General features: G+C 38.1%; 2 protein-coding genes across 3 annotated transcripts in view; both read right to left on the reverse strand.

The window, feature by feature from the left end:
• Positions 1 to 14791, reverse strand: part of LOC134802378 (L-dopachrome tautomerase yellow-f2-like) — a 51205-nt gene extending 36414 nt beyond the window's left edge. Inside the window, exons 1-2 of one of the 2 annotated variants that reach the window (XM_063775013.1) lie at positions 14640 to 14791; positions 6230 to 6380 (exon numbers count right to left, since the gene is read on the reverse strand). In XM_063775013.1, coding sequence (XP_063631083.1) covers positions 6230 to 6365 — 136 coding nt within the window. In that variant the 5' untranslated portion in view covers positions 6366 to 6380; positions 14640 to 14791. The remainder of the gene's footprint in view (positions 1 to 6229; positions 6381 to 14639) is intronic. The other variant, XM_063775012.1, reaches the window with a different exon arrangement.
• LOC134802393 (uncharacterized) overlaps positions 1 to 25146 on the reverse strand; it is a 329661-nt gene that overhangs the window by 5264 nt on the left and 299251 nt on the right. The gene's annotated exons all lie outside the window — the stretch shown is intronic.

The following is a 25146-nucleotide window of genomic DNA, read 5'->3' on the forward strand; positions in this document are numbered from 1 at the left end:
TTGGCATTTGACATAAGTTTCGTCTTGTCCATGTTCATTTTCAAGCCCACCCGTTGTGAAACTCGGTTGAGGTCATCGAGCATCATGCTGAGTTCCTCCATCGACTTTGCCATGACTACGATATCGTCGGCAAACCGAAGGTGAGTGATGTATTCGCCGTTGATGTTGATGCCAAGTCCTTCCCATTCCAGGAGCTTGAAGGTGTCTTCCATTACGGCAGTAAACAGTTTCGGAGAGATAACGTCTCCTTGCCTTACGCCTCTTCGCAATGGAATCGCCCTCGTGCTCTGCTCCTGTACTCGGACCGACATGCTGGCGTTACTATACAAACACTTCAACACTTCGATGTACCGATAGTCAATATGGCATCGCTGAAGAGACTCAAGCACCGCCCATGTTTCCACCGAATCGAAGGCTTTCTCATAGTCCACAAACGCTAAGCATAATGGCAAGTTATACTCTTCGGTCTTCTGTATAACTTGCCGCAGCGTATGGATGTGGTCTATGGTACTATAGCCTTTTCGGAAACCGGCTTGTTCGGGAGGCTGGAAGTCATCAAGTCTGTGTTCGAGACGGTTCGTGATGACCCTTGAAAACAGCTTATAGACATGGCTCAGAAGCGTGATGGGTCTGTAGTTCTTCAATAGGTTGTTATCACCTTTTTTGAAGAACAGCACCACCTCGCCTCTATTCCATGTTTCAGGCGTTATGCCCTCGGACAAGACGGAATTAAAGAGCTTCTGGAGGACTTTAAGTACCGGTGTTCCACCCGCTCTCAGAAGCTCTGAAGTGATTCCGTCTTTGCCCGGCGCCTTGTTGTTCTTAAGCTCCTTCAGGGCCATCCTAATCTCGTACAGACTGATGTCCGGGATATCTTCGGTATAATGTCGGGACACTTGGCTCTTGGATCTCCTACCAAGCTGTCAACGGGCTTTGCGATCGAAGTGTATAACTGTCCATAGAACCTCTCGATCTCACCTAAAACCTCCGCTTTGCTCGACGCTATGCTGCCATCTTCCCGTTTCAGCTTTGTCAGCTGGCTTTGCCCAATAGACTTGTCCTTTGCGAACACTTTGGAGCCTTGGTTTCTCTCAATAGTCTCTTTAATACGGTTAGTATTAAAGAGACGCAGATCATGTCGCAAGGACTTAGATATACGTCTATTGACCATACCTCCTATCACAGAATAAATAATAGTACTACCATACCAAAAGGAAACTTCATACAAAACTGAAGTTTGACAGCGATTAAGGGACGAATCATGCTGTCCCTTTCTAATATATGGCACTATCGCTTTCGGCTATTTACGGTTATCAAAATTAAGTCATTATCTTATGTCTGGTTGTGCACGCAAAAGGACGTCAAGTTGTGTCAACCCTAATAATAGCTCGAATGTTGAGCCGAAAGGAGCCGAGAATACCCGAAAGGAGGAGTGTCACCCCACTGCCTCCCATTTATAACTTATAAGTTATGTATTGACTATATAGTATGGAGTGTAGCACTCACTGAGGTAAATTATTTTTTCTCAAAAATGGACGGCAAAGTCGACTTTGCCGTTTAAAAAATAGGTCGCGAAGCGCGTAGTTTATGGTCAGTCAAAAATTAAAAAGTTAAAAACATTGCAGTCTCGATTTTGGGACTGCAATGTTGCATACAAATTCCATTATTTGTCGAGTTCCAAACTTTTTAAAAGTTGAAATGGCCATATCAAATGAAGGCACAGGCCCATTAAACAGCCAAACAGATGATTAGTACCGCGACTATTTAGCTGTCTCAAATAGGTTGGCGTATTTTCGGCAGAAAAATACACTTCTATTTTTTTATTAAAAAAATAAAAAGGCGGCAAAGGTAATTTTTTCAATTGTTTCTACTTTTTTCCGTGAAAATATATACGTAAGAACGTTGCTTTTGTAAAATATTTCTATGATATTTATATTTCTTGCACCATTTTTGAGAAAAGCACTATATATGACTCGGCTGGAAGGCTACTTGCTGGCTTCGGATTCAATTAAACGGACTCCCAAGGTCGTCCGTTTAAAACGAATCCTCAGCCTGCAAGTAGCTGCTTCCGAGCCTCGACAATAATGTACTATTATATGCCACTGTGCAATACTTACATACACTTGTCTAGTATGAGGAAAACTTTAAAAAGATCGTAAACATTTCCGAGATGCACTATAGTCGTGACTGACCGTGACCTTGGTCATAATTGTATGGTTACCACGAACCTATTCATATATACAAAAGCGCTTGTGAACCTATGAATCTATATATACTTAACCTACTTTTTAATATTTATTCCTAAGAGAGTTAACCTACTTGCCGAAATACAATGTGGAATTATCTCTCGAACAACTTGTATGGTGAATCAGCAAATTAAGTATATTTTGTTACCGTTACCACAGAATAAATAATAGTACAGAAGACTCACTCTCTAACAAAACGCGTCTGTTACGATCAGGACAGATATGGCCGCTAGGTGGCGACAGCGCCACGCGCGGCTTATGGCTAGCCACCAAAATTGGTGTGGAACGGATGTACTTTTAGCTACCTGTAGCAAAGCGACGAAATAGCGGAGTGAGCCACGCCTGCCGTTACCTATTAAAACATCAAAAATGCTAACTATAGTTACCTATGTTATTGAAAACGGATTACCTACCTATTTATTTTTATCAGTAAATGGTGTCAAATGTCATAGGAACGATTACCTACTTGTTTTCTGTTACTTAATACATAAATACACTCACAATTCAACAAAACTATTTATAGAGTTAGACCAAGATAAGTCTGCAACGGTTTTGATAGCACACGCAGTGCAAGTGTTATTTTAAACGTCAAACTTCTATGAAATTATGACGTTTAAATAACACTTGCACTGCGTGTGCTATCAATATCGTTGCAGACTTATCTTGGGAGAACTCTAGTACATACGAGTATGTAAAGTTAAGGTTAGACAATCGTTTTTCTATAGGTAGGTAAATATAAATATACGAAACGATGACCATAATGTAGATACCCTACCTTGGTGTTAAATCTTAAAAAAAGTTATTTTTTTTCCAATTATAACTTAGATCTTTTATCGTTAAGGTTACGTTTTTCTTATGTTTCGTTGCCATGCCTACATTCTCCTGGGTCACTCTTTAAACCCTGATTTTAAGGCAATCTTAATTCACCAAACAAGCTTATTTGTGATAGTTATTAGTGGCGGACAATTTTATTTTCACCTCAGCAGCTCGAACAAGGGTACTTTGCTTCTTAAAAACAGTGAGCAAAATGCGATTTTGCTCACTGAGTCATTTTGTCTCACTCAGTGAGCAAAATCGCATTTTGCTCACTGATTGTGTCTCACTCAAAGTGAGACAAAATGACATTCAAGTGACATTTATAGTCATTTCAACATGCGGGGTCTAATACAAGTTCGATATACTTGGGTTCTATTATCTCTGTCCCTCTAGGTATGTTCTCACTGCTTAGGGTGAAAAATTTTGTGTACTACACGAGATCAAAGTTATTTACATCTCGTGCGCTTTTGAATCCCTTACTACGCTCAAGATTCTAAATTAGATTATTATAGAATCTTTCGCTTGCACGGGACTCAAAATAAGCACTCGAAGAAATATCAAACTTTGATCTCTTGTTGTACAAATAACTATTTCTGTCCGAGTTATGTACCTATTAGACGTGCGCGCCGCCGCCATAAGGAGTCAGCGCGCCGCCGCCGCCGCCGGTAGTTTAAAATTCGCGCCGAATATTTTTTTATAAGACAGTATTATGCAGCGTTAAAATATGTAATAGGTTATAGTCCGATAAAAAATAGTTGAAAATTATTGCGAGCGCCACTTCCTACGTAACTCACACATTTTTGACGTAAAATACTTACTTACTTAAACATGGCAATAATTTAGTACGGAATTTTTTTGGTTATATAATTTAATTTCTACTACTATTTTATGTCGCACCAACACCATACTAACTATTTCTTATGTGGCAGTAGTTTATGTAAATCATACATAAAAATGTGTTGTATGTATGGGTAAAACACATTTACAAAGTATAATGTCCAGTGTTTTGACCGTTGTCAATTACACGGCACTTTTGTAAGGCCAGTATGTTGGACATTGCCAAGTATGCGAAGAGTAAAATTATCAAATATTCTAGTAATTTTTATGGTAAATAAATTAAACAGATGGATGTTAGGTGTTACAAAACGTTTTAAAAAGTAATTACTTGTCGTATTACAACGTAATGAACCAAATAGATAAAAATATTTTTACGGATTTTTTTTCCTGTGCGTTCATCAAGACATCAAGAGACAGACCTGATTTTATTTGACAATTTTCTTACGAAAATATTTATATAATTGCATATTTTTTGCACTATTTATATAAAAACCATTGCTCAGATGTTGCTGCAACCTACGATACCCCGCTAAGTTTAATAAATGACGTCAATGACTGGTAAAATTTTACCACCTACGAGCTATATAGTTTTTGGAAAAAAAATGAGTTACTTAAATTCATATTAACATAAGTTGACTTGACATTATCAGTAAGTGTATTTGTAAGTAATTAATTTGACAAAAAAAACCTTATACACATAAAGTACCTATGGTATGTATACTCGGCAACGTCCAAAATACTGGACGTCTTACATTATGCGGCGTATCTTTTTATTTACACTGAACCTGGCAACATCCAACATATTTGACATAGGTACCTATGTTTTTTCGAAACTATTATAAATAGATGATTTTTATGATTTTTCTACAATAAACAACCACATAATAAGATTTTATTATTATTTAAGCTTCGTTTGTTCTACAGTCAGGTTGTTATTTTATTTTTTTCTTTTTCTTTAACTGTTTTGGGGCTGACTGCAGATCCCATCTGCTGGGTGAAAGCACATAATAAGATAATAACACTAAAAAATGATACTAACACAGTTTTTTGAGATTTTTTTCCGTTGTCGATTTAAGGGTTAAGCGTGGCTTTCATTATATACGTTTTAATATTGAAAAGTTGAAAAATCCCACGCCGCCGGCGTTACGCCGCCGCCGGCGTTACGCCGCCGCCGTGGATTTTTTCGTGGCGCGCCGCCGCCCGATTTTTTTCGACCGGCGCGCACGTCTAGTACCTATACTATTTTTTTCTCGCCGGAGCCGGAAGGTACCTAGTACTTCGTTTAGCGCAGCAGGCAGTAAGTTGACGCTTCCCGGCAGGAGATCAGAAAAAAACCCAATTTCTGCGAAGATTGTGAATATACAATTTATTTTAACAAACTGTGCTAATATCCTCCGACTGACAGGACAGAATATTTAACAACAAGAAATACATAGTTGATCCACCCATTATAAGTTTTTATACAATAGGTATTTATATTTATTTGCTTAATGTGTCAATAAATATTTCTCGTAAAAAAAAACAGTAAACACGAGTTCACAACAATATTCAAATAATCAAGTTTGAACAAAGGTCAAAGCCCCAGTGCCCCCAGTAAATTTAAAGGACCCGTCTGGTTTTACCGTTTGATAAATGGCCAATATATTTGTGTGTTTGTTTCTTCGAGATCCGAATCAAGTACTTAAAATCCCTACTTAATGTTTGACGACCGGTCTGGCCTAGTGGGTAGTGACCCTGCCGGTGCGAAGCCGATGATCCTGGGTTCGAATCCCAGTAAGGGCATTTATATGTGTGATGAACACTAATATTTGTTAATGAGTCATGGGTGTTTTCTATGTATATAAGAATGTATTTATCTATATAAGTATGTATATAGTCGCCTAGCACCCATAGTACAAGCTTTGCTTAGTTTGGGGCTATAGGTTGAACTGTGTAAGATGTCCCCTATATTTTTTTTTTATGTAAATGTACCTCTGTCTGTTGCTCTGTGTCAAATACTTACTAAATTTCATCTATACTTACCGCTAAATCGGTTCAGCAGTTTAGAAGAAAGCCTGCCGGTGATATTTTATGTAAAACCATTGACATATAACATCTAAGGACTGGCCATACGGGCAATAAGAATGGGGAATGAATGGGGCCAGCAGGGCGGTGTGACACCGCTACAACGCGATTGGTTGATGAGTCCGCATCTCGCGCGCGATTGGTTGCAACTAGTTGCGTTAGGCTGCACGATTGGCTCGAATTCGTGAGTGACACCGCTGAACTAGTATCATTTTTAGTGCCCGTAAGGCCAGACCTTAGATATAATACGTGTGTGTAAAACTCACGTGTCTGTCCGTTAATGTTAAATGTCATCTGTTTCCAAGCGAACACTTCTCTAAAGTTGCCTAGCCGGCGTTCAACTTGCGCGTGCGCCCCGTGCGCCGCGAGCGCCGCGCACGCAAGCAATATTGCAGCGCGCATGTTTTATGGCTGAATCTGGAAAAGAAATAGTAGTTTGTGTTACAAGGGATCAAAATGGTATATTTCCATCAAGGGCGTACATTGAATCCTGAATGAAGCGATGGATTGGGTTGAATGGATGGATGGATGAATGGATGGATGGATGGTTGGATGGATGGATGGATTGATGGATAATAGAATCCTGAGTGTAATGAGGGATTCAAGTGTTAACGCCCAAGACGAATTAATTTACCGATGTGACACATAGGTACTGCTTTTCACATCTCCTATAAGGGTATTATGATGCTTAAACAGATTATAAGCTAAAAAAATAATGTGCAAAAAAATGAAAAAATAGTGTGCAGAAAAGTGTTACTTTGATCCCTTCTAGTAGGGAAGAATAGTGCCACTTTGATCCCTCCTAGCAGGGAAGAAAAAGCCCTTTTTAGAATTGGTGATGTGAAAAGGTATGATTCAGACTGCACTAATGCTGCAATATTACTGCCGACTGCATTACTGCTGCAAATGTCAAAAATCCGGCAGCAGCATCGATTTTGAGTATCCTCTAGCCGGCCACGCGTCAAAACTTGCCAAGACAAATGCAATTTTGATTTGTCAAAATAATGGCCTTTTTATAGGCCTCTGGGCGGCTAGAGAGTATTATTGCGCTGCAATACTGCTGCAGTCGACTGCATTAAGTACTGGTGAAATTTGACTTTCAATCCTCGATAAAATTTTATTTTTACATGAGAAAACTGAATGGTGTATATGTCGCAGTCAAAAGTGTGAACTGGTCAAAAGAACTTTTAACCGACAAAAACAGGCAAAACTGCTTTTGACTGAGCATGTTGGTCAAAAGTAGTTTTACCTGAAAATCATTGGTTAATAGTAATTGTGACTGTTACTATCAGACCTATCAGTCAAAAGTACTCGCAGAGATAGTTAGGTTAGGGTTATTTTTTTTTGCTACGCCCAAAAAACGAAACTGCTGCTGCCAGAAATAGGTATGATTTTCAGGTCAAATTACTTTTGACCAACATGCTCAGTCAAAAGCAGTTTGGCCTGTTTTTGTCGGTTAAAAGTTCTTTTGACCAGTTCACACTTTTGACTGCAACATATATATAATAAGTGGTTCGGACGTTTGTATTTTAGTTTGTATTTTATTTTGGGTAGTTCCATTTCATAACTTTGACGATAAAGAGGAAAACCTACCTTACCCCGTAGTGCCTCGTATTTGGGGTGAGAGGGTTTTTCATACAAAGGTGATTTTGGAAGATTGTTGGATCAATTTTTTTTTATTATGAATATTACTATAGCTCCATTTTAAATTGGAATACATTATTTTTGTAGCAGTAGCCTTAAAAACCCACCTCACCCCCTCTCAATCCTTCTCTCCCCATTCATAACCCATAGCTCCCCGCGAAACCTACTCGCCTTGTTTTACGGTACTGCAGAAAGCGCATTTTGTTATTTGCGGCAGTTATTATTACGCTGCACAAACTTCTTCAATGATAAATATTAACTGTGTAGTACGCGCTTATCATTCAGCCCATTCCACATGAAAGTTACAGAGGCAAAGCTAAAATTAAAAATATGTATCTGATTTATGAACGCAACTCCCACGCTGACCGGCTCCCGCGCTGTCAGCTGTCACGTCATTGTGTTTATTCATGTCAGCCTAAACCATTGGAGCTTAATAAAATATAACATTTTATCAGAAAATAATAGTAAATACATAATAAATATGTGAAAAAATTCAATATTAGTGTACGACAGTCCGACCAATTACAAAATTGGAAGAAAATACAAGAAGATTGAAGAAGAAAATGCTACTTTCGCGACCAAGGTCAGAGGCGGCGTCGTATCGTGGATATCATGGATAGCCATCCATGCCCGGACATGTTGCATATCAAAATAAGAATCTAGCAGGCCATGGACGTACCTACTTTTTATTTTAGGTCTGCATTATCATCTCCATCTCCGCCAGCGGCGTAGAGAAAAAAGCGATTTTTCGCGTGGCGTATAAAAAGCAATCTGTGCCCTCCTCGCTCGCCAGCGCCCGAATGTTTAATACATATCTAAAATTCCGAAAGGGAAATAAAACGCAAGGTAAGAAATACAGTGGAGAAATATCAAGTGCTTATTCGTTCATGATTTTCGATCTGGATTTTTTGGAACTCTATTCTAGCTATATATCTGTCCGCTAACTGCACATGGTGACTGAGCTGTGCACTGCATTCTGGAGCACTTGCATCTGTCTGCTAACTGCACACGGTGGTTGTGCCGTGCACTATGCATTCTGGGCCACTATACTAGGTGTGTCTGTTTGCTAACTGCACATGGTGACTGATCTGTGCACTGCATTCTGGAGTACTATGCTAGGTACATCTGTCTGCTAACTGCACACGGTGATTGTGCCGTGCACTGTGCGTTCTGGGCCACTATACTAGGTGTGTCTGTCTGCTAACTGCACATGGTGACTGAGCTGTGCACTGCATTTTGGAGCACTAATTTAGGTGCGTCCGTTTGCAAAATGGCTATGCTAAGCTTTTTGGAGTACTAACCTAGGTATCTCTGATGATATTTGCACTTGACAATCTTTCACATACTAATACTAGGTGCGTTCACTGCCAGTATCCTTGGGACATTGTGGTGTTGTCATATTCCTTACTAACAGCACTGAGATATTGCTCATGCCCTGCCAATGGCAGTGGACTTAAGGCCACAAGTCTTGCTAGAACTGGGTTTTGTGGCGTGTTAGACTAGACATAGCTCTTAACCCCATGAGCTAATCAATGTGGTATGCCAAATAGGCCGTCTCTTCATATATACTCATCTTCAAGTAGGTGAATTAAAACATTTATTCTTATTTCAGCAAGCAATGAATTAAGCGAGTAAATCTTGACATCGTGGGACGGAGGCACCAGAAATTTGGATAGGGAAAAATCCTAATAGGACAACCTCGTTGTTGTTTTCAGATGTATAATTAAGAACATTACAGAACCAGTATGACCCAAACAACATTATGTAAAAATAATCTGCGCTGAAAATTTTTATTGGTGCTCTGAAGATGAACCCAGCGACTTAAACTGCCGCTGGTGAGATTCTTGTCAGTAAGGAACAAGGCTAAGTATTGAAATGAAACAAAATAAGTTTCCTGGTTGCTAACTGTGATGATTTAGTTCTTAATCAATTTTGTGCTGCAACCAGCTATGACAACCTGGCGTCGCTCTTAAGTGACTGACTTTCTTTTGAGTGATGATCATCACTGAGAATCTTTGCTAAGGCAGCGGTCCTTTAAATACTAAAGCAAAATAAAGGCATTAGAGATTTCTTTAAAACATGCTGTCGACAAGTGATATTATAAGAAAATCTAGCAGAAAAACTAATGGCTTACGGCCTGGTACTTCAACTTCAAGGCCTCAATTATCAATCATATTTTCCAATGTATGTTTTACTGTTACTTGTATTTGTTTCATACAATAAAGTATTCATTTAACATTACAACAAAGCGGAGCAATACTTTCCTCTCTGCAGTCACAATGTGGTCGCACTCAAGTGACATTACAACAGCCTGTGTTCATTTAGAACAAATTCTCAAAAGCTGTGGGTTATTTAAATACACTCTTTTAATTGCAGTGACATCATATTTACAAGGATTTTGTCATACAAAATTCAATTTTTTGTCTGTGCCAATACCTACAGGTATTCCAAAATATGATCACTTCTGTGAAATTGATAGTCAAATACTAGAAAACTATGTGACTGTGATATATACTGTGTGTATATGCCTATGATGTTCTTATATAATAATGTACACTTTATACAGTTTAATATTGACTTAAATATTTTCTGTACCAAATCCTAAGAGAAATAAATACAGATACCTATATATTTAAGACAAGTAAATTTATTGCAACTAAGCAGTTTAAGTCAACAGGGAATTGGAACTGTTATGAAACTAATGAAGTAATGACATAAGTCTTTTTATTAGTCTAGGTGTCTATATGTGTCAGACCTTTCATGAAGTGTCTAAGATCTAGAGGTCACACAATGAGCAATTATTTAGATCATATACTTATCTATTGTTGAAGCTCATTATTATAAATGTTTTTATACTATGTAGGTGCATACCTATACAAGATACACTTAATTAGTCTTGATACCATTACCTATATGGAGCTATAATCAAATGAAACTAGCTCCTTAGTACTTACCTCAAAGAGCTGGGTAATACTAGAATTATTTCTTTAGCCGATAAGAACAACTACAAACTTAAATAAAACAGAAAAAGTCCTTTATATATTGGTCTCGTTGTCATTAGTTTTAATGAACTTTGCTCATATAAATGGGTTGTTTGTACCTATACCTACAAGTTTGGCTAATGAATATGTGTGTATTTAAAGAGCTGAAAAGAAAAAAGTACTTACCTATACTGAATTTCGTATATTTTAAAGAAATACAATGCCAATATATCACCTAGTGTGACATAATTTGGCGGTTAATTAAAATAAAGGGTTATAAATGTATAATTTTTGCAGATATTTAATTACTTACAGTAATACTTACACCCGTGTGGAAATTATGAAATGAGCCTAATAGAATGCATTACATTCATTTTGTTCAGCTTATGGTGGTCTTGTTTATGTTTAAAGACTCTCATTTCCGGTTTACCAGACTGAGATACATCTGAGAGAAGACAACACAGCTATCGCAATTATTTACAAACTGGTGAAATGAAATACAGTATTTTTATGTCTAGTAACATTAGGCAGTAGTGTGAAAAGAGACATTACAATATTCTACTTAAATGATATATGTGCTTTAAGTGTCATAAGCTGATTGAGTGAAAATAATGTAAGATTTCAGATTTAACGCAAATTAAATTTGAAATTTCTTACAACTGTTTGGAAATGTATATAGTACCTACCGGGTTATTGGTTATTATACAAATATCCTGGTGAAGTAACCCAGATGTTTTTTCTACATAAGTAGATGCTTTTGCAAAAAATATTTTATCTAGGTTGTCCTTCCAATTGAAACGAAATCTAAGGCATTAAAGTTTTAGGAAAAGTAGAAGGTATCAAGGCACGGTCATTGGAACTGCTCAGTTTACAAAATATTTATATGCATATGTACATATAATTGTATAGATTTGCGCCCCAGCTCCCATTTATAAAAACATATTTTATTAACTGGTTTCAAGTTTCAACAGCGTATTATCCTGGTTACCCCAGTGTTATCCAGGAAGTGCCATCAGCCATCACTGAAGGAGAAGAGGGAGAGGAAAAAGGAGTACAGTACGGTGTAATCCCTTGCGCCCGACACCGTCAAGCACACACACACACACACACACTTGAAATACTGGTGTATGTTATGTAAAAATAATTACATTCATTATATTATGGCATCTGTTCCAGAAGTGCTTGCCGTTTTAATAGCATTACTTATGTAATGAGGGAGCTAGGTATAGATGTGTAAATAATTGTAAATCTGCTCTTGTGCTTTTATTGGGGAATAGGCTCTCCTCAAAATGATAGAATTGAACACTTTATGAAGAACGTTTTTTCGATTAAGTACATCAAACTCAACCTAAAAGTGTGACCTAGGTACCCTTAATCGGTCTTAAATTATTTATTAACAATCTCACCAACTAATGAATATCATTCATTACAGGATTAAGAAAAGTAAAAAATTACTTTATCACTTTTATTAGCTGTTGTGATTGTACACAACGTGAAAACCCTGTCCTTGATAAAATATCAAACTTTACTGTTATTGTGATTGATAAATTTCAGCAACCCTTGCTATCCATAGCATTATTTTATTCAGGGAAAACACTAATTTTAAATTGAATGAGGTGTAATACATTGATTACCTGTATATAAATAACAAACAATAATATTCGTGATGGTAGAGGATGGTAGTTATTTATTTGTTAGTGATTATTTATTGCCCTCAAAATCATGAAAAAATCACTTCCCTAACGATTTGTAGAGGGACTAAGTCAACTCTTAAAGAATTGTATTGATAAGTATATTTTTATTTTCACCACCTATTTAGCCTGTTATGTGTTGGTGTCAACTGTAAATCGTTTAGGAGTTAATATTGGTGGAAGAAAAACATGAAGGTGGAGTGATTCTTGTGTTACTAAAAATTGTAACCTGCAACACATTGTCAAGAGTTGCTTGTAGTTGTTGTATTCGTTAATAATTGCATCTCATGCTATCCTTTGATTTCTTTGATATTCCTATAATAATTAAGTTTTTATGTGGTATTTGGTGGTATAAATGAAATACACCTATTAATAAGGATTAAATTATTTTTGTTTCAACTATCTATACTATACGATAGACAGTTTGATGAAATGATATCACTAGATCTCTAAATAATGTTGTATTGTAAACTAAATATACATATATTTTGAAAATAGTTAATGATAACTAAAGAGGTACCTAATTTAAAATGAAATCATAAATCATTGTTAATCAATGATTTCATTGTTGCAATACAAAGCCAAAACAAACTTTGAATACTTATCTCTAAACATCTACACAGTTAATATTTATCATTGAAGAAGTTTGTGCAGCGTAATAATAATTGGAAATTAAACGAACTTACCTGTAAGTGAAGTTCTATTTCAATTATATTAGCTGCACAAACTTCGAAATGATAACCCATCCCACCCATTACCCACGTTGTCCTGAGACAACCAGGGATTCGTGTACCTATAATCCCTGTCAAAGTTATGGTAATATTGGCTTTGCTGAATTGGGGCGAAGTTGTTCCATCTATTGGCATATTCACTGCCAGCGTAAGCTACAAGCATAGCGGATACCATATGTTTTTTTTTTATTTTTTCCGCTTTGTAGCGATAAGTACCTAAGAATAGAGAACCCTAGCGGGCTACTGGCAGTGAAAGTGTTATGTCTTGGCTTGTTACTCTAAACTAAATGACGTGACAGCTGACAGCGCGGGAGCCGGTCAGCGTGGGAGTTGCGTTCATAAATCAGATACATATTTTTAATTTTAGCTTTGCCTCTGTAACTTTCATGTGGAATGGGCTGAATGATAAGCGCGTACTACACAGTTAATATTTATCATTTCGAAGTTTGTGCAGCTAATATAATTGAAATAGAACTTCACTTACAGGTAAGTTCGTTTAATTTCCAATAATATCGCAGTAATGTCGCTTTAAGCCGCGTATCCATTAGAGGCAGCCTCGGGTCGAGCAGCCTCAACTTGAAGCAAACAGCCTCAGTTTGAGGCTGCTCGCTCTGAGGCAAAGGCTCGAGGCACGTTGTGATCAGCTCGAGGCGAATCGCCTCAGCTTGATCCGCAACGCAAGTTTAAAGCCAAAACGCGTCGATCGTCTCCATCAAATGCACGGCTCGGACTGAGGCTCCTTTGAGCACGGTAAAAAAACCGACAAAATATGGCTCGGCTCGCGGCCACGAATTTGCTTCGTGTCGCGGCGAGCCTCAGGTTGAGCAAGCGTCTCCACTTGCGCGGCCTCGGGGCGAGGCAGCCGCTCGACCCGAGGCTGCCTCTAATGGATACGCGGCTTTACAATACTGCAGCAGTAATGAATCCGAACTACACCTTTAACCTAATATTATGCATTCTTAAAATAGAAATGATTCAATATTATAAGCAGTGTGCAACACATAACATGTTAAAGCAGCTTATCGAGTATGTAAAACAGACAATAAACCGTCCCTACTAAAAATTCATGTCTGTCTGTCTGTTACCTCTTCACGTTTACACCACTGAACCGATTTAGATGAAATTTGGTATGGAGATAGTTTGAAGCCCGTGAAGAACAGAGGATAGTTTTTATCAATCATCATCATCATACTACGCAGAAGAATTTAGTATCTAAGCGAAGTTCTTTAATATTTTGTATTTTTTCCAATATGGGGGTAGATATGTAATTCTTAAATGAACTGTTTTCTATATTTAGATAAACGTAAAGGCATAATAACCTTTTGAATTTATTTATTTTTAATTCTTACACTTAAAATTTTATCGAAATCAGTGCATTATAAAAAGATAAACACCAAATCAAATCCCGGGGTCAATATAAATATTTGTCAAAACGTCGTTATCATATTTATTAATTGGAAATTACCAATATTCAAAAGTCTAAAAATTATAACAAAACAAATCAATTATCTACAATTCTACAGACCTTATGTCTAACTACATACCTACGAGTAAAAGACCCAGGTTTTATTTTTCTGACCAAATAACTAATATCAAATTGAAGCAGAACAAACGAAGGTAGTTACTTACCTACGTTTTCCAGTTAACTTCACTTAAAACACAATGATCAAGTCACTTTCGATTATGATTTTATAATGATATTTTAATAGCTTTTCTTGTATAAATAGTATTTATTTTTAGAACTAAATAGTTATCACGTAATCACATTATAATTAGGTAGTTCAAACACGTACGCTCTCCGGTAGGGGTCATTCGCAACTGATTTGATTTGTCTGACCCTCGTATTGTAAACATAACATACTTGTATGTTTACCGCGACGGTTTCTTAATTATAGCTAATGACGGTTTTTTAACAAAGCAACTTTTTCATTTCTCATGCTCTGAAAGAGGGTCATTGTTGTTCTAAAAGGTGCGCAGAAAGTGACACGTTTCTGCAGTCTAGTGCAGTAGCATTTTATTTTCCAAGTACGGTTTTTTAAGATAAGCAATTGAAATTTGATTTTAAATGGCTTTGTTATACAATTACCATTCTGATATTTAACTCCCCATTCCATAAATAACGATACTTTTACATAAATGGTTAATTGTAAGTACCCTCAAGAAATGCTATAAAAAAATATACTTAGTCATGTTTAAAAAAAAACATATGTAGGTATTTTACTTTCGTCGTACTCTAAATGAAAAGTCGAGTGTTTAACTCGGGTGAAAGGCATCATTTCATCCCTTGGTTAACAATCTACTATTACCAGACTTAAGTAAATCCAAAGAAAGGAAGTGTTGCGGCCTTGTTCAGTCACGTGTAAAAATATGGGTGCAGACAACTTACTCAAAAATATGTCCCATAGTTCTTAATTCACTGACATAAGAGATATGGGGCATATTTTTGAGTATGATTGGTGCACCCATATTTTTACACTTGTCAGCATGCGATAGGAATTCAAACAGAACATTGCGGGTTCGAACTAGCAAGTACAAATTGCAGAACATTCCTAAAAAGCGGAAACGTTCTCGAGAATGTTCTCAGAACATTCCTGCAACATGGAACTTATTGTTCCGCCATCTTGGATTTTTTCAAAAAATTTTTTTCATGGGAATCTAGAGGTCTCTATCTCCCGCCATGCCAAATCACAGCGCGCTCGGACCAACTTGAAAAAAAAGTCGGCCATTTTTATTTTTTTTAATGCAGTTTGTTTTGTCTCGGGGTCCTCTATGACATTTGGTCGAGCACCCCCCACCTATCACGCACCGTTTAAAAGTTGCCCTACAAAATAAAAGTGCCCAGTTTCAATTGTAGCATTTTTTCAAAAAAAAATTCATAGGTATCTAGGGGACCCCGAGATTCCGTGACCAAAATTTCAGCGCGCTAGGACAAACTTGAAAAAAATTTAAAAAAAAGTCGGCCATATTGAAAAAAAAATGGCGGCGTCAAAAACTGCCAGGGTCCCTATATGACATTTGGTCGAGCACCCCCCACCTAGGTCTGACCGTTTGGCCGGGCCGTCATACATTTTTCTGACCGGAAGCGGTAGACCAAAAGTCGGAATTTTCTGGGGGAAACTACGATAAATAAATAAATTCTCGTTCTCGAGAACATTCTCAGAAGTTACCGAGAAATTCTCATGTGGAAAGTTTCGCAGCTTTGGAAAGTTCTCGTGAGTGCATTGCTAGTTCGAACCAATGAGTTTATATAGTAATCTATTCGGCATAATAGGCAAGTACTCAATATTTATTTACAATCAATGTGAGTAGGTGCCATTACGATATCAACATAGGTACATAACAACATATGCAACGATAAGGAGTGTTTACTTATTTAATATGACCTATTATGTTCTTATGTGCAACGTTGGAACGTTAATAATACTAAAGGTGACAGTCCTCCGTCCTTTTTTCACTTTGCTGGTGGACTTGTCTATTTTTGTGTAACATTTACTTTAACAATTACCCTGTATCTAGATACAGGTTTTAAGTGAGTAAGTTTAAGTGTTTTAGTGAGTAAGTTCTCTCTTTTTTGTAACTGAAGTGGCGCTGTATGTAGAAGGTTTTTACAATAAATGTCTTTCTTTCTTCTTTATTTCTTCAGTCCATTTCCAACGACAGCTGCACTACTGTTCATTTTACTATGGAAATTGACAATAACACCGACGCGTTCAGTACCAGTAGTGCAGCTGCGGTCAGAAATGGAATGTTACCCTAAAGGTGACGTTCTGGTGTCAACTGCAGCTGGCGCCTCTGTCAATTTCCAATAAAATGAGTGACGTTCGCCGCTGAATTACTGCCGTGATTATGACGTTCACGTCACTCATTTTATCAAGGAAATTGACAGATAGGCCACGTGCATGAACTATAGGGGGCAGCATAGCATCCGTCAGATTTTTGGCGCGAGGCGTAAATGTGTCGTTTATGCCTCCGATGTAGCCCACAAGATGGCAGAACCTACTATGCACAAGGAAACGTACCGACAAGAACGGTAGATGGTAGCACTCATAGTCTAATAAAACATGGTCTTCTATTCCCAGAGTGACACAGGCCTACGTCACAATAACATGGCCGCTATATATAGCGCTATCGCATATTATCATATAACGCTGTCGCATGATGACGTAGGCTTGTGTCAGTTAGGTGACCTAGAAAAGACGGGAATGGAGTACCAGGCGGAGTATATTATTATACCATGGTAGCACTTGCTTTGGCAATGTACATGTGCACATATGTTTCCGGTTCAGCAGTGGCGGATTTGCAGTCTTTGCGGCCCTAGGCCTCAAGCTCTATAGCCGCCCCTTTCGCAGCACCTATCAAATTGATTAGGTACATTTTAAGTTATTTCTTGCTAAGCGAATTTTTTGTCACAATTTGCCGCCCCTAATTTTTGCCGCCCTAGGCCCGGGCCTACTGGGCCTTAGGGCAAATCCGCTACTGCGATTCAGGCCACAAAATAGCAGACCATCCAATGCGCACGGTCCCTAGACATCCGAACGTCACCTTTACACGTTACGGTGACGTAACCAAGATGACAATCGTATGTCATCCGAAAATGAAAAAATATCGGTGACATATGCGAACAAAACGTAAGCACAAGCGCTTGAAAGACTTTAGGCAGGATCTGTGAGGCAGGCGTGGCTCACTCCGCGATTTCGTGGCTTTGCAACAGGTAGCTACAAGTGCATCCGTTCCACACCAATTTTGGTGGATGGCCATACTTAAGCCGCGCGTGGCGCTGTCGCCACTTAGCGGCCATATCTGTCCTGATCGTAACAGACGCGTTTTGTTAGAGTGAGTCTTCTGTACCTAGTACTATTATTTATTCTGTGCTTGAGGTTTAGGTACAGTCTAGTGTAAAAATATGAGTCCATTACAACTTATTCAAAATTATGTCCCACAGTTCTTAATTCGCTGACATAAGAGATAAGGGACATATTTTTGAGTATGATGAGTGCACCCATATTTTTACCCTTGACTGTACGAATAACGCCATAAACGCCATCTGTAACCTGTGACCAAGATAACTAACTCTTTTTGGATTTTTCAAGTGTGGCCATGCCATACTTCAATGAAAATATGAATTTTATATTGGCACTACCTGATTTTGTTCTATTCAAATTAGACGGGCTTAAGTAAAGACGCCTTTTGTTTTTTTCTGAGCAATTGTAGTTATGTACAACACTTGCCTACCGAATTGCCGTAGGCAAATTAAAATAAAATCAGCGTTGTCAAAAAATATTTTAGTAAGGCTTGTCTATCTTTAGCAGTGGGGAGACACTCCTGACTTCGGTCGAACTCGCCTCCGTTCGGCTCAGCATTGCTCCGAGCAATTATTACCCTAATAGCATTTTCTTGTAGGGATTTGGTTGGGCCTTTGTTTGCGTATTAGTTGGGCAACCGTTATATTTGGCCGTACGATTTGCTGGAGGGCCCTCGACAAAGGCCCTCCCAAAGATTCCCAACAGAGGGCCATAAGAGTAATTGTTTCGTTGGGCCTATTTAAATAAATCATACAATTATTCAACGGTGGTGGTTTTGGTTGGGCCGTGGTTGGGCCTATACACATTTGTTTGATGATTGGTTAATTGTTACATTTGGCCGTACGATTTGCTGGAGCGCCCTCGACAAAGGCCCTCCTGAAGATTCCCAACAGAGGGCCATTAGAGTAATTTTTTCGTTGGGCCTATTTAGGGGTCATCCATTAATTACGTCACACGAATTTCTAGGTTTTTTGACCCCTCCCCCCCCCTTGTCACATTTGGTCACATTTGGCAAACCCCTCCCCCCTAGTGTGACGTCACATTTTTTCTACGAAATCGCCAAATCGAATTAAGTAAGTACCTATTTAAGTATTATTAATATTTTATCAAAATATTTTTGACGATATAAATATTAGTAATTTTATAACCCAAAACTGCTTAGGAAAGAAAATTAAAAGAATAAAAACGATTATCGTTTTAAAAACTTGTTATTTAAATGTACAGCGAATAAAATAATTTAAAAAAAATTTCGGTTACTGATGAAGTTAAAGTGACGTCACAAAGTTTGTGTCTCCCCCCTCCCCCATGTCACAATATGTCACATTTTCTTGACCCCCTCCCTCCCCCTAAACGTGTGACGTAATTAATGGATGACCCCTTAAATAAATCATACAATTATTCAACGGTTGTGGTTTTGGTTGGGCCGTGGTTGGGCCTATACACATTTGTTTGATGGTTGGTTAATTGTTACATTTGGCCGTATGGCTTGCTGTAGGGCCAACTGCAAAAAAATAAAAAAAGGGCAATTTTTTCGTTGTGCTTCTGTTTGCAAATTCAACAATTACCCAACGGCAAGTCAGGTAGGTCGGTAGGTAGTCGTGCACCAGGTTGGAGGCCCAACACAGCTTGTCCCACAAAGGGCCAACATTGTAACTTTAACGTTGGGCCTTGTGTAGGATTCTTACAATACTACCATAGGTAAATAGTTGTGTAATTTATAGTGGGCCTACAGTCTAATTATGTAATGGACATTTGTTTACGAGTCCTATAGTTACCCTACGTTAGGTAAGTGGTTGTGTAATACGACATTGGGCCTTTGGTGATAAATATTACAATTACACTACGGTAGGCATTGAATTGTATACCCACATGAAGGTCCTAGGCAGCAGTTGTTGTTAATCTTCTCTGTATCGTTCCAATTTTAGTATATGTACTGCCGAAGCAAGTACACTTACTATACACTCTAATTTGTATATATACTAACCGCACTTCAAAACTTCGTAAGCGAGATTTATGTTTTTTGAGATTTAAATTGAGAAAATGTTGGTAAAATGCAATTTTTAAAATTAATGTATAAATTTTATAGTTATAGCTATTACATTTATAAGTTACTTTTAAAAAATATTATGATTATATCCGGAATAATCGAGAAAATAACTATAACTTCGATGTTTGGAGACAGTAACGCCATCTAGTGACGCCACAAGCAAAGTTCTACAGCCAATGTTGGTAAATGCGACATTTGTCGTCATTGGGCCATCGGATGATATCGTTGATTAGCCAACGTTACCAAAGTAAACAAAGGCCCATTGTTGGGCATCAGTGCCACAGCCAATGTTGGTAAATGCGATATTTGTCATCAGTGGACCATCGGATGATATCGTTGATTAGCCAACGTTACCAAAATACACAAAGGCCCATTGTTGGGCATCAATGCTACAGCCAATGTTGGTAAATGCGATATTTGTCACCATTGGGCCAACGAATATTATCGTTGATTAGCCAACGTTACCAAAATACACAAAGGCCCATTGTTGGGCATCAGTGCCACAGACAATGTTGGTAAATGCGATATATGTCATCATTGGGCCAACTAATATTATCGTTGTTTAGCCAACGTTACCAAAATACACAAAGGCCCGTTGTTGGGCATCAGTGCCACAGCCAATGTTGGTAAATGCGATATTTGTCATCATAGGGCCATCGGATGATATCGTTGATTAGCCAACGTTACCAATATACACAAAGGCCCATTGTTGGGCATCCGTGCCACAGCCAATGTTGGTAAATGCGGTATTTGTCACCATTGGGCCAACGAATGTTATCGTTGTTTAGCGAACGGTAGCAAAATACACAAAGGCCCATTGTTGGGCATCACTGCCACTGCCAATGTTGGTAAATGCGATATATGTCATCATTGGGCCAACTAATATTATCGTTGTTTAGCCAACGTTACCAAAATACACAAAGGCCCGTTGTTGGGCATCAGTGCCACAGCCAATGTTGGTAAATTCGATATTTGTCATCATTGGGCCATCGGATGATATCGTTGATTAGCCAACGTTACCAAAATACACAAAGGCCCATTGTTGGGCATCCGTGCCACAGCCAATGTTGGTAAATGCGGTATTTGTCACCATTGGGCCAACGAATATTATCGTTGTTTAGCCAACGGTACCAAAATACACAAAGGCCCGTTGTTGGGCATCAGTGCCACAGCCAATGTTGGTAAATTCGATATTTGTCATCATTGGGCCATCGGATGATATCGTTGATTAGCCAACGTTACCAAAATACACAAAGGCCCATTGTTGGGCATCCGTGCCACAGCCAATGTTGGTAAATGCGGTATTTGTCACCATTGGGCCAACGAATATTATCGTTGTTTAGCCAACGTTACCAAAATACACAAAGGCCCGTTGTTGGGCATCAGTGCCACAGCCAATGTTGGTAAATTCGATATTTGTCATCATTGGGCCATCGGATGATATCGTTGATTAGCCAACGTTACCAAAATACACAAAGGCCCATTGTTGGGCATCCGTGCCACAGCCAATGTTGGTAAATGGGGTATTTGTCACCATTGGGCCAACGAATATTATCGTTGTTTAGCCAACGGTACCAAAATACACAAAGGCCCATTGTTGGGCATCTGTGCCACAGCCAATGTTGGTAAATGCGATGGTGGGGCAATACAAATTTTAATGTTGGCTACGGAACGAACCTCATCCCAACGTTTTCCCTACCGTTGGCACCGTGGGCCCCAACGAAAATGCTACTAGGGTTAGGGTTGCCAGATCGAAAGGCGCTATTATCGGGAAAAAATATAAATTTTTCGGGATTTTGGGACTTAAATCGGGAAAAAAAAAGACATTCAAATTCGTAATTGTATTAAAAACAACGATATTTTACATTATTGGCGCTACATCAGCTGCTCTGCCCATAGACGTTTTTATATAAAAATTGTATAAATTCTTTGAGATCTTGAACAAACAAAAAAAAATCGCGGCGGCGAGCGGCTCGACGCGATGACAGTTCGGAATTTGAAATTATTGTTTTATAACGTGAAGCTGTTTTTCGGGACAATTTTCACTTTGTCGGGAATCGGGAACGCATGCTAAAAATCGGGAGAATCCCGCCAAATCCCGACCATCTGGCAACCCTAACTAGGGTAGGGTTGGCACCACTTGACTTCCTTGTGCGTGCACGACCACAGATAAGATAATCACTTGAATTTTGACAACCCTAAATAGCCGAAAGGGATAGTGTGGATAATGTGGGATAGAAATTATATTAGAAAGGGACAGCATGATTCGACCCTGAATCGCTGTCAAACTTCGGGTTTGTAGGAAGTGTCCTTTCTGTACGGTAGTACTATTATTTCTTCTGTGTCTTTAGGTATTTAAATATGATTATGCAATCATTTTGTACATTTTCGGGTAGTTACTTATAACATTTATCGGTTAACGAACCAAATACAAAACCGCCTGGTCAGGGACGTATTTACCCTAGGCCCATCCGGGCCTTGGCTAGGGTTGCCAGATGGTCGGGATTTGGCGGGATTCTCCCGATTTTTAGCATGCGTTCCCGATTCCCGACAAAGTGAAAATTGTCCCGAAAAACAGCTTCACGTTATAAAACAATAATTTCAAATTCCGAACTGTCATCGCGTCGAGCCGCTCGCCGCCGCGATTTTTTTTTGTTTGTTCAAGATCTCAAAGAATTTATACAATTTTTATATAAAAACGTCTATGGGCAGAGCAGCTGATGTAGCGCCAATAATGTAAAATATCGTTGTTTTTAATACAATTACGAATTTGAATGTCTTTTTTTTTCCCGATTTAAGTCCCAAAATCCCGAAAAATTTATATTTTTTCCCGATAATAGCGCCTTTCGATCTGGCAACCCTAGCCTTGGCCCCGAATTGCATTTTGTTTTTCTTCCTTGACTTCTGGGCCGGCGAAACGTATTGGCCCGGGGCGCCAAATTTCAAAACACGCCCCTGCGCCTGGTTTTGTCACGGAACGACCTGACTTTTACATTATTTGGGCCATTATCTATGAAAAGGTACCTTATTGTCGATAGCGCTTACGCCGCACAGCGTCGCGCGGCATTGTATTCATATCGGAGCTTCGTTAATAATGGCGTAAGCGCCATCGACAATAAGGTCCCTTTTCATAGATAACGTCCCATTTGATTATCGTCGGTGCGAATAAAAAAATCGCCATGTATTTTTAAACTACTTTTCAGGAGACATAAATAACTGTTTATTTTCCTGTTTGTAATATATGTATTTTTGTACTTACCTGTATTTTTTTTCTAATAGATCAATGATTTTTACATGATACTCATGAAGCAAATAAACAGGTTTCTTCGTAATTTTTTACAATATTAATTATTTTAACCAAAATTTTGCTACATATAGCGACTTAAATTTGGTTCACTTAAAATCGTCATGTGTGAAGTTTACACATAGCGATTTGTTTCCAAAGTAACATAGTAAATACGAGAGATGATACATAGCGGATTTTAGGGTCAATATCGGGTAATCCATTCTACAATAAATCGCCATGTGCTACATTATAGCCATCACCCTCGACGGAAAACAAGGCATTTAATTTCGTATGTGCTAAAAATCACATAATTATTATTTTGTTACTGTTCTGCTTTTTTTTTGTACAAATGTTGTTCTGTGTTCACATAGCGGAATTGTTATTTTCAAAACTAATAAAGATATAACAAAAATATTTATGTGGGTCGACGGGAAATTAAAAAAGGAATTCAAATATGCCAAAATCAAAAAATCGTAAAAAAACACATAACGATTTTTTTATTCGCACCGTCGTTATGTAATGTTCTCATGGCCATTTGAGGGTAGATCTTGTTTACTAACATAATGTTGTAAACAAACATATAGATACGGTGTCTGAAATAAATACCTACCTACATGTATTAATTAATTTTATTTTTTTCTAAAAGGTGGAAAATCAGACGTATTAAGAAAAACACAAAGAGTAAATTTGCAAGTACTATAATTTCAAATTCTACCATAAACTCTACAAAATCACAATTTTTCTATCATACAATAATCGTTCGTATTGAAGTGAATTTGGACCATACTAAAAACTAAGACTGGTTTTAGTTACAGGCAACTAACACTACTCATTCGTCATACTAGATACTTTTTTCTTTAGGTAAAAAAATACTTGTCATATATGCGAAAGAAGTAAAAAATATCTATTGAGTTAGTTGAGCATTCCACGGGCTGTCCCGTACAAACGCATTTTTCACTTCTCATGCTCAAAAAGTGCACCTTTATGTCGTGCGTAGACGACATAAAATCGCATTTTATGCTCTAGAGCATAAAGTAAAATCATCTATTACGACCCTTATTGACTTAGCAATAAAGTCCAAATTCTGCCATACAAACTGCCAGCCCTGCCGGCGCGCCCCCGACCGGCGCTCTCCCGATCGGCGTGCCCCGCGCCTCCGACCGGCCCAAGAACAATTTTCTTTAGTCTTGAATAAATACGTTAAAATAACCTAAAATATTTGATTTTTTGTATATTTTCCTCGCAATCGAAGTGAAAAGCAGAGTGTACAACAATTAAGGGCATAAATGTCAATTGCCTCGGGTAAAAATGGGTCACTTTATGCCCTTGTTGTACAATCTACTATTATTTCCTGTGTTGCGACTTTTATTTCTACATTTAAAACAGGCGATTATTTTGCTGTGCATATTTTTGACCATTTGTCATAGAAAAGGAAACTCTTATACCTGCAAATCTTCAGAATATTCGCGTTTGTACGGGACAAACGGTAGACAATTTCATGGAATGCTCCTAGTTCATTTAAAAACATATTCTGTGCTACTGTTATAAATACCACTAATGTTAATGGGACAAGGGTAGAGTTAGCATCAAAAGTTGTGTACCAGACTATACTTGAAAACTATCTATAGTCGTACGGTTTTAAAATGTCGGGATCCACTTGAGAGACTAGACTATCTGACGATGAATGGCATTGTTATGTTTTGTTAAACCAAACCGCTAATTACCTGTGCAAATGGAAATTCAACATGAAACATTCGCAAACAGGTCGACCACGGCTCTAAATTCCAAAAGATCCTATATGTATCGAGTACATGCTATTGTAATTCTAACTCTATTCTTTAAGCGGTAAAGTTGTTATCTGTATGGAATCTAGTGTTGTTATTGCTTTTTATTTTGCACACTTAATTAGCGTTTTGTTTAACAAAAGGTTTTTTTTTAAATTAACAATGCCATTCATCGGCAGGTAATCTCTCAAGTGGATTCCGACATTTTAAAACCGTA

This window comes from Cydia splendana, chromosome 24 (genome assembly GCF_910591565.1).
Source record: "Cydia splendana chromosome 24, ilCydSple1.2, whole genome shotgun sequence".
In the NCBI taxonomy this organism is placed as follows: Eukaryota; Metazoa; Arthropoda; class Insecta; order Lepidoptera; family Tortricidae; genus Cydia; species Cydia splendana.